Raw genomic sequence first — 10949 nt, 5'->3', positions numbered from 1 at the left:
CACTGGCTTGTCCCTCTGTGTATACATCACATGTGAGCCCTCTTGAATTATACCACCTGCCACGGAGCAAGTTTCTAATAACAGAAGAGTTGGGCAGAGGAACACTAACAGAGGGGTATCACTGACAGAGCAAGTCGTAAATTCAGTCACTGCAATCGTCTTCGCTCAGCAGATATACAGAGGTAGGCAACACCTATTTGTTTCTTTATACATTTATTTATATACGTATTTGATCTGATAGAGATTTACACACATGACAACACTGATGCACTATTATGAAATCACATGCATCCTGTAAATTTTTCGTGTAATTCCAAATTCCAGTCCCAAGACCCTCTTGTCCAGTGTAACAGCATTATTACATGCAATTGGCAGATGCTTCTAGTAAGGGAAGTGGACCATTATAATACACATATGCAGAATGCAGTCAGCCAATAGGAAAGCACCATGGGACCCAACCAAAAATCTTGTATTCAGCAGTCTACTACACAAACACAATTTTGGTAGTATTTTAGCCACAACACTGTACCTCCCAACTGACAGATTCAAAATATTAATGTAAGTCTGTTGTTCAGATGTAACAGTGGGTAGTGTGGTTCACTGAAATTTCACTTGTACCTGACGTTTTTGTTGAGTATTTGTCTTAGCGTTAAATGTCTTTCCATTTAAGTAATGCTAAACTGGGTATTTTTTTTCATAAACAGTGGTGTGTAACATGTCTTTAGTAGTGTCAAACGTCAACTGAAAAAAGAAAGAAAGAAAAAGAGAGATGAGACTGAATTATAAAGGCAAACTGTATACTGTATATTGTTCAGACTTTTGGACTAGATGCTATAATTATGGTGAAAGGGAGTCAACTGTGTTTTGCTGCAGCAGAGGATCCAGACGGTGAGAAAGACATGTATGAACCAAAGGCTTCTATAAAATGTATAATATAAAAAGAACACATCCCATGTTTTGAACAGTTGTAAATAAAAATAAGAGAAGGCTACTACATTGCCACTGAAAACAATGAAGGGCATTGATATATATATTGAGTATGCTGACGTTCTTGACCAAAGAGGAAATGTCTTAATACATAATACTGAAGCTACAAATGTATGGATAATTAACTCTCTATTTTAACCAAGTAATCATGCTCACATAATCACAGCAAAATCAGTCAGATTCTTCATTCTAAGTATTATACATGTTAACGTGTTTACATTCCCAGTAACCAGAGCTTAGTTTTATTCACAGGGGTCAGTGTCTATAGAATTCAGAGCAAAGATCATAATGAATCAGTGGATCCATTCCAAGTCTAAGTGTATTTACTTGCTGCATGGGGTTATGTTGTGACAGCCTAAATACAGATCTCGAAATACATGGGTGTGACGTTCTTGGCAATGGAGACCATAAACTTCTGTGCCCCTTCAAAATGATTCAGCACCTGCCACAGTGTTATATAATGCAAAGTGATTTTGGGAGGGAGAAAGGGTTAGCACCTTTTTAACTGAAAATAAGCAGCAAATGTATTGTGTTTATTAATCATAGTTTGCTGGTCACTTGGAAAACTTTTTTTTCTCAAATTAAGTTTTCTAGTCAGTGCTTAATTGTGATTTAGGATGCAGCATAAGGACTTGGATATGACTCAGTGCCAGCAGCAGCTGTTAACTTGTCCTCTAGTTAACCCTCATGGTGGGCCACACTCATAGAAATGCAGTTTACCGCTTTAAGGCTTCCAGTGTAATTGTACTCTGCAGCTAAGAACAGTCAACCATCCTTTTTGTTGTTCTGTGGCAAACGTCTGTATTCTATAAGAAACTAAAATCTCCCTCATCCTCTCAGCAAGCAAGGCTCCACCCATTATGGCAAATAAGTGGCTGTTACATAGGATGAAAATACCATTTTTAGAAGACTTATGTACTTAAGTGTGATGCAGCATAAGTTTTTGGCATAAGTTTTTACTATCCTAATTATAGTGCTGGCCCAAATATAAAGTCATCCTGACAAGAAAACAATCCCCCTTTTCAAAGAAGAGAGCTTTTTAAAATGAATTTGCGTTTTATCAGACCCAAGAAAAACAATACTACAGTGTCAGCAGTGAAAGGGGAAAGAAGTACTTTTTAAATTATTCACCATAGAAGGTGGTAGGCTTGTCCATTATTCTACATCAATGCTAGCTAAACACTGTAGCTGCTGATTGCACATTCTATGTACTTGTGTCACTTTAGCTAACGGCCCTGTGTTTCATTTCTTAGCATTAGAAATTTTGACTTCATGAGTATTGGGGAGTTGCATTTTTTAAGGTTATATTTTGGCCGGAAATGCCACCTTAATTTCAAGCAAATGTGGCATTTCTTTAACTCACTTTTCTCTTACTCTTCCCAAGTGTCTCAATGTTGAAAATGCTGTTGGTAATTATTTTGTTTTTTCACATTAGAGGTGGGGATTAAGAGAATAAGAGTGACTGCTTCCACACTGTTGTCATCACGCTACCAGAGCCAAAATGGCCGCCAGTGTGTCCATGTCTGGTTCAAGGGGCCCAATACTTGGGTCGGAGGACTACAGTCTCTATAGCGGCCTGACAGAAGATGAGCTGATTGAGTTAGCTATTGAGCGGAGTTTGGCCGATGCCCAAGCATCCGGTACCTTGCTGGGATCCACCAAGACACCTGCTGTGCAGAGCAAGCCTACATGGAGTCGGCCTACCAAGTCGAACCTGGCAATGAGACAGTCAACTCCTCACTCTGCTAATGTCCCTGCACCAGCCAACCCATCAGCCATCCAAACCAGCCAACAACGGTGAGTGCCATCAAAGTATCTGCTTTAAAACTTCAAATGAAGTCACACTTACCTTCAGTCTCCATAGGCTCTTCTAACAGGTCTGTTCACCACCTTCTTTAACTTTCTCACCTAGAGAACCATTGTATTGACTTAATTGGTCTTATTAGCCTTATTAATTGATAAACAAATTGATAATTCATTGATCTCTCTCTTTCATCATATCATGATGTACCCAAGAATCTTTAGGTTTCAATTACTCTTTCCTTTATGAAAGTTCAGAGTACGGTTCAGTAAAATAATCCCAGACCAAAGGACAGATGGGCTCCCATGATCCAAGTCCCCTCAAAAATAGACCATGTGTTCCATATCAAGGTGCCATCCCAGGGGGCTGGGGACTGAACCTACTGTGGTACAGCAGTCAGGTGCCCCATGGGAATAGGCCTGAATTCTCAATCAGGACAGTGCTCTTTTAAGGGTATGGAGAATTTCAAATGCAAAGTGTAAGTCACTCTATTAAACAGCATTATGCTGACTATTTCCTACAGTTTCTTGGGAGATTTGTGGCTGATTTGACCTAGAAGCATCTTCCCAGTCTAGGGTTTGCCCTAGATAGCTGGGGCTGTTACAGTATTTGCAGTGTCAGCTGTCAGTGGGCCTTCTTTCACTCACAGACAGCTGTATGCAATTGAGCTTTATTCCCATTGGACTGGAAAAGTGTAGAAAGGATTGGCTCCTTTTAATGGCTCTTGATTGGATTGCAACAAGGAAGAGCTCCAATCAGCTACTAAAAGCTTTAAAGCCAACTTTTAGCCTTGCTCTTGCATGGTGCTGAAAGATGCCCTTATATTTGCCTCTGTGCCACTCTTCCCCTCTCTAATGGTCTACCTCAGCGACATCTATTAGTACATTATGACAACTGGATACAGGCTAATGTTTTATTGGTACCAGCAGGCATTCCTTCTGTGTCCAAGTAAGGCCCTGATAGTGTCCCCAGCAGGTCAATACTATTCAAAAAGAATTTGAGGGCATTATTATTTTCTCCCTATCTAGTCTCACCCACAGGTAATACACAGCATTGCTGGGCCTTTGAGAGGCATGTGCTATTAAAAGAATGTAAACTTTCATTCCCTTCATTTTAATGGAAAACCAAGTTCAACCCCCTGCCTGGGGATCAATAAAGTGTTATCTTATCTTATCTTATCTTATCTTATCTTATCTTATCTTATTACGAGCATTGTTTTCAGCAAGTGTACAAGATGTTACAGGAATGGCACTTGTGCTCCAGGAGTGACACCTAGTTTCATTAAAGGGAATGTTCCATGCTGTTTTAATCTTCTAGTGGAAGACTGCCTGATGCCCAACAAAGTGGTTCCTCTGCTAAAGCCACCACAAGCTACACATTTGTCACTGAGGAAGGGCAGCGATGTGTGGCGTGGCAAAGATACGATGGGTCGATGCACGTAACCCCGGAGACGAATGAGTGAGTCATTTCATACATTCTCACATCCAAGATAAGTTCTGAAAACTTTAGTTTCCCTAAGAGTAGAGCGAGACACCTCTTTTTGAAGTCTTGGGTCTCAGATCTGAAAGGCTAAAGTTATATTTGAATCATAAACATTGACCAAAATGCTTTCTAAAATCTCCTATAAAATATACAGCTTTTATTCACGTACCGTTCATTTTCAATAAGCTAATGAGCAAATGTCCTTTCTCAAAATTGGATTACTGGTGTAGTTGAGAGAAACACAGTGGCTTTAACAGTAAAGAAGTGTGCATTAGATAAGAGAATGACCTTAAAGCGTATTTCCATTTGAGGCCTTTAGACCCCGTCGTTGAAGCAGTCCAGAAGGGTGCAGTGGAGTCTCTGACCAAAATGGCCCAAATGGGGAAAAGCCTGGCACAGCTCAACAAACAGGGCTGGAGCCCCCTGCATGAAGCTGCATTCTGTGGCCAAGAGAAATGCCTGGAGGTTATTCTGAAGGGTGAGTGGGGGAGTATTGAGCCTCACTCCTGGGGTCTTCATCCCTCAAAGCCACCACAGGGTTTTTCTCTGCCAAAAAAATATTTGCTTTGCTTACAATTAACATCTAACTGTAAATCAACTCAGAATGTAAAGTTACTAAAGCAAGTGGGCATACCCAGCACAGACCAAGTCGGTGGCTCTAAAAAAGTAGTCCTAAAAGTAGTTGGTATGTCCAACCAAACACGTTCACTGGGTGTCATTTTCTCATACTACCATCCTACACCTCATGCCCTGTGGGGACCATCTGTCAAAATACACCTTCCCACGATGCACTGCTGCAGAAAGACAGCTTGTTCTATGAGTGGATGTTTACGTGTACCCACCACCCCTTCCCACTCCAGTCCATCCTGAGCTGATCAACGGGCGCACACATCGGCAGCAGACACCTCTGCTCCTGGCCTCAGCAGCAGAACGGATAGCTTGTGTGAGGCGTCTCCTGCAGAGAGGGGCAGACCCCAACATCCCCAACAAGAACGGGGAGACCCCCCTCTACAAAGGTACAATGCCTGTGTGTTCGAGGTGGGCCTCCGGTGGTCAAATTCTAAACAGAGCAGCTCAGGTACTCTCTGGACTCCAGAGCTTTTCTGGACTCTGGTATTTTTCTAGATCACTCGAGGTGAAAACTGGTTTTGAAAAATACCTGCTTGTTCCCGAGGAAAGCTTCCAGTCACTGAAATTACTAATATGCTGTCAAAACACAAGAATGAAGAGTCAAGCCTTCTGTCTGGTCCATTGTATCTGTGATGGATGATGTCTCAGTATAATGTGCCCTTTTCCCCTACACCTACTCACCCTTCCCCCCAAAGCTTGTGAGCAAGAGAACGGGAAAATTGTGGCGCTCCTTCTGAACTTTGGAACCCAGGTCAACAAGCCCTGTCTCCAGGGCTGGACGGCTCTGCACGAGGCCGTGTGCCGTAACAACGTGGAGATCTGCGAGACGCTGGTGAAGGCTGGGGCCAAAATCAGCACCACCAACAAGTACGGCATCACCCCGCTCTTCATTGCAGCCCAGAGTGGGCGAGCAAAAACCCTCCTCTTTCTTATCAGAAATGGTGAGTCCTAAACAGTTGTGGTCTTATATAGGTGTTTGTAACTTCTTATTACGTTCACTGAATTAAAGCCAGCACTAGCTCCACACAGGATAACAGGGTGTGAGGTTATCAACTCTGAACATTTGTGTATGGTCCGTGTCAGCTCCATGTAAAGTGTTATACGTAAAAGTGTTAAAGAATGTTTGTGGGAATGTTTGTTATTTTCATATGTGCATGATAAAAAGTATGTACACCTTATCATTTTTGTAAAACCTGTGAACACTCACAAGTTTCCAAATTCATTTGACATATTTCATGTCTTCTGTTAGGAGATGTGGCCTGGTTTTGTTATACAAATGAATTTCAGAATTTCTTCGTTTGATTTTGGAACGTGGAACCACTTCAAAGTCACCTGTGAAAATGTCCTCTTCTGTGAGGTTTTAACATCCCTAATGGCTATTGCTGTGCGTTCGTTTCAGGCGCGGACGTCGACAGCCAGGCGCACGACGGTGCCACAGCTCTGTACGAGGCCAGTAAGAACGGCCACGAGGAGATCGTGGAGCTCCTTCTGTCTCAGAATGCAGACGCCAACAAGGCGGCCAAGTCCGGACTGCTGCCCCTGCATATCGCTGCCCAGCGTGGCCACGAAGGGTTGGTACTGTTAATTTAGTCCAGTGGGTGCTTATTTACAGCTTCATGGTTTGAAACTGATTTTTCGTTCCATCAGTCATTCATCCACTTAATTTCTCCTTTACCATTTGAAAGCTCATCTTAAAGGATCTCTAATTATTTTGGAAGATAAAGATATCTAAATTACCAATATATAGGAACTACAGCCTTACCTAGAACAAATGCAGCCCCCAAAGCAGACATCAGAATTATGGGTTTGCACGACAACAGCAGACAGTTTAATTGGTAAACAGCTGTTCATGGTTAATATTCAAGTCACAGGCTAGGAATAGGGTGTGTGTGGTCCTTGTGGGCTTGCATTCTGAGCCCCTATGCCGTGTCATTCCCATCCAGAATCGTGTCCATGCTGATCCCCAAAACCAGCAGGGCCCGTGTGCAGCGAAGCGGCATCAGCCCCCTCCACCTGGCAGCCGAGCGCAACAAGGACGAGGTCCTGGAGCTCCTGATTGAGACAGGATTCGATGTCAATGCCACCCTGTCGACTGACCGCTCCAAGATGTATGAGGACCGCCGCAGCACGGCTCTCTACTTCGCCGTCATTAACAGCAACATCGACGCCACCACCATGCTGCTGGAGGCCGGTGCCGACCCCAACCTGGACACCTTCAGCCCGCTGCTGGTGGCCGTGAGGCAGGGCTGCATCCGGACAGTCACCCTCCTGGTGGAGCACGGCGCAAACGTCAATGCCTACATCCCCACCCACCCCACATCCTTCCCTGCCACTGTCATGTTCTGCATGAAGTACCTGCCCCTGCTCAAGTATCTGATGGACAACGGTTGCGACGCCCTGTCCTGCTTCCAGTGTGTGTACGGCAGCAACCCGCACCCGCCCATCAAGACAGCCCGCAACAGAGATGAGCAGTTTGACAGTGAACACCCCCCCAGCACTCCTGTACAGGTAGGGAATAAGGATGATAATTATGGACTTAAAGATGGTAAAGAGAGTAACTCGACTATTATGGACTATGGACTATAATTATGGTATATAACTACAGTTTGTCTATTTTCTCAGAATATCTTATTTTCCCTTTTACTCCTGTCTGTCCTTTCAGTTTTGCGAGATGGTCTCTGCAGAGTTAAACTGTTGCTGGGCTGGACCCATCATCGACGTGCTGCTGGACTACGTGGGCAACGTGCAGCTCTGTGCCAGACTCATGGAGCATCTGGACAGCTACAAAGACTGGGCTGTAATCAAGGAGAAAGCAGGTGAGCAGATGCACAGTGCTGCATGTCGAAGCAGGCATCCGTATATGGATCACATGATCATTGGTTATCTCTGAATATCTGCTCGTCTTCCACCTCTGCCCAATGGCACGTTACATTGTTAAATGGTTGTTTTTCATTGGGGGTTGGCAGCCTTTCTTGGAAGCTTTGGCTGTGATTCTGGTGGACATTTTGTAACAGTAATTGCAGATCACATGCACACAAGAGCAATTACCCTAACATACTTCTTAATAGCACTAGCGGTTCTATGCTTTTAATCTGAGGTACAATAGCACTGTGCATGCTGTTGGATCAATAACTGAAGCACACTAATAATTGTTATTACTGAGGCTGAACTAGGCCCCAGTCTCTGCTGTATGTCCTGATCTGGCATTGAGCTGCAGCTGGATTAGGGGAGTAAGTGGCAGGAGAGTGAAGTTTTCCAGGAGTTTAATCACTACACAATTTTCCGTTTTTTCTTTCTGAGTTTCACTGTCAACTTCCTCAGACAGTCACCTGCATGTAAGTAAAGACATCAGTCTATAATGAGGTGCGCCTCTGTGTCAGTTCGTGAGTCCAGCTCATGACAGTAATTTCAAGATACGAAGGACAGACAGCTATCAGGGTAAGGTCATATATATTTAAGTTTATCTCCAACAGTCCATTGCTATGATTGCTCTACGTGCTTGAACCTGTGACCCATGCACTCTGCACTCCTTACCTTGGCAATGCACCACACTGCTGCCTGTCTCACGGCTCTCCTTCCGGGTGTCTTTTCAGAGTTGCCACGCCCCTTGATGCACATGTGCAGGCTTGCGATTCGCCAACAGGTGGGACTTGGGAGAATCGAGCGCCTGAGCACACTGCCTCTTCCAGGACGGCTAATCAAATACCTAATTTACGATCGCTCCCAATACAGTTAAAGACCTCTGCTGCCATCCACAAAGCAATAGATGACACAATTTTCATTGTCAAGGGTCTGTTTCAGATTTGTGAATGGTATGCTTGTGTTATGCTGGTATGGTGTGCCTTTGCATAGGCCTGTTAGTTAGTGAAAAATTTGGATGTATCATTTTTTTTTTACTATTTAAGTAGCAACACATTTCATAAGGAAATCAGTCAACATAAAGAAATACAGCATGTTCAAGTATTTTATTATGAACATTGTTAATATTGTTTAGCCCTATAATTAGATTTAGTTTTCTCATGCAAAGTTGTGCATGTTTTCCTCTGAAAAACTTTCATTCATTCTGCTTGACTTTCAAGATCCATTATGTATCTAGAGTATTTCAAACCTAATCTTATATAGCAGATGGCTATTTATTGAAAAGAAAATAAGAAAACAGCTGAAAAGTCTTTTTGGAAGACAAAAACAGCCAAACGACCTGTCAGCTTGAAGTAACATGTGCTGACCACTAACCATGGTTTTATTTAAACTGAGCTATGGCTGAGTGAGCTTTATGATTTCTAATATTGCTGTATGGCTCAAAGAAAAGTGGTTACTTGAGACATATGAGAACAATGTGAGTCTTGTAAAATGCATTTACAAACAAACTTGTCAAATGCCGCCGTGAATATTGCTTTAAGAATGCATGTTGTTAAATATAAGAGAAGTGGTTTGAGGTTTTTTGCCTGTTAATTATGGGCTTTTTTGGCCAGCATAATGGTCAATAGCATGTGTACAGTGATAGAAGATTGTGTAGTTTACCGAAAAGTCAAATTATTACGGTAACAAAATCTCACAAAGAAGATAAACTCTTCATTATGAAAATAAATAAAATACATACGTATTACGTAATACAATATGTTCATATCATGAATACACATAAAATCAAAATGAAGTTTGTAACATACAAGGCAACATTTTGTGGAAGCCTGTTTCATGAAAAGGGAATTTGTATGATTTTGAACCTTTTCAGAGTGAAACTACATAAGAGCATGTAATCATTGATTGTAAATATATAGCAAATGTATATATGTAAATGTATACTTCATTAACTGTTCATTGTGAGCTTTTAGATCTGAGCTGCTATGTTTAAAGCAAGTAGATGTGGGCTTCAACAACTTGTTTTTAGTCTGCTCCTGTCTTTTTCAATAGCTCCTACTGTCCTTGAATAGCTCATAAGCCACGTGGCTGTGGCTAACATTTAAAATGTTTGTCATCCTAGTACATCTAGTACAGCTCTGCACAATAATTAGTGACATCTGTCTCCAAATTAACTCATAGGAGAGTGAATATCTGAAATTTACAGTGATTCCATTATAATTTGGTCCCTGATAAGATAAAATCCATAATGAGGAGATGCTCTGAGGCATAGCAGATTGGACTATAACATATATAAGTCCTGTACACTGATCTGTAAATTGCTGCCTCCTGCTTTTTTGTCATTTTTAAATAAAGCATAGGGTTTCATAATCGGTCATATTTGCTATATACGCATTTGCACAACTGAACACTTGATATGATTCCTATAAAAAGCTGAACTTGTCATTTTATGATGACATGAAATGTGTTCAAATGAAATGAAATATAAGATCAGATTTAAATACAAGCTTATATACAAGATGTACAGAATATTGATTTATCCAAATCCTTTGATTGATCTAATTTTACAGTAATTGGAATGGCGCAATATTTTCTACAAACTGGTGCAGTATATTTTGATTTACAATAAAAATAATTTTGTGATTTTTATATTTTATATCTGCATTTCTTTTTCACAAGGGGTAATTTCTTGAACATACTGTATGTTGCATGTTTTACAGTTTTATTTTGCTGGAGTTTTTGGAGTGGTTGTAAATAGTATGGGCTTTAGAGGGACAATAATGTGAAACATGCTTACAACTTATTAAAAATGAATTCAAACTCAGTCTTCCCTTTTCTGTTAATTTCATCGTATTCTTAGAAATAGAAATCATCTCACTGGATAATTTGACTTTTTTTAATTACATTTGTGAATGATATCTGAATCAACAATACAACAATATCTGAATCAACAACTGTCACACACACACACAGAGGCACATACCTTAGTGAATCTAAAAACACCTTCCCAATTGACTATCCTCATTCGTGGGGCATGCTCAGATTGACACATCCCTATCCTGCTGACAGCACAGCTCTTTCAAGCCATGGCAGCTGCATCTCTGTGGAAACCCCCACCCCCCCCCCCACCCCCCCCACACACACCCCCACCGCCACCGTGGCCCACCCCCCCACGTAAGGTCATACAATG

General features: G+C 41.8%; 1 protein-coding gene across 1 annotated transcript; it reads left to right on the top strand.

Moving 5' to 3' along the window:
* Positions 1-2488: 2488 nt before the first annotated feature.
* Positions 2489-8636, top strand: LOC118791845 (ankyrin repeat and SOCS box protein 2-like). The gene is made up of 9 exons (XM_036549326.1): positions 2489-2784; positions 4106-4246; positions 4582-4748; positions 5131-5286; positions 5596-5841; positions 6300-6471; positions 6844-7408; positions 7563-7716; positions 8494-8636. Exons 1-9 carry the CDS (start codon positions 2489-2491, stop codon positions 8634-8636), a joined length of 2040 nt encoding a protein of 679 aa, XP_036405219.1.
* The last annotated feature ends 2313 nt before the right edge of the window (positions 8637-10949 follow it).

This window comes from Megalops cyprinoides, chromosome 17 (genome assembly GCF_013368585.1).
Source record: "Megalops cyprinoides isolate fMegCyp1 chromosome 17, fMegCyp1.pri, whole genome shotgun sequence".
Classification (NCBI taxonomy): domain Eukaryota; kingdom Metazoa; phylum Chordata; class Actinopteri; order Elopiformes; family Megalopidae; genus Megalops; species Megalops cyprinoides.
Note: the sequence above shows the minus strand (reverse complement) of the source record. Positions and strands in the feature narration are given on the sequence as shown.

Bases quoted from the DNA above. Each gene is read 5' to 3' on its own strand.
- LOC118791845 (XM_036549326.1), top strand. From the start codon at position 2,489: ATGGCCGCCAGTGTGTCCATGTCTGGTTCAAGGGGCCCAATACTTGGG. The intron at 4,749-5,130 runs GTGAGTGGGGGA...TTCCCACTCCAG, and splicing joins CCTGGAGGTTATTCTGAAGG to TCCATCCTGAGCTGATCAAC. The intron at 5,287-5,595 runs GTACAATGCCTG...TTCCCCCCAAAG, and splicing joins GGAGACCCCCCTCTACAAAG to CTTGTGAGCAAGAGAACGGG.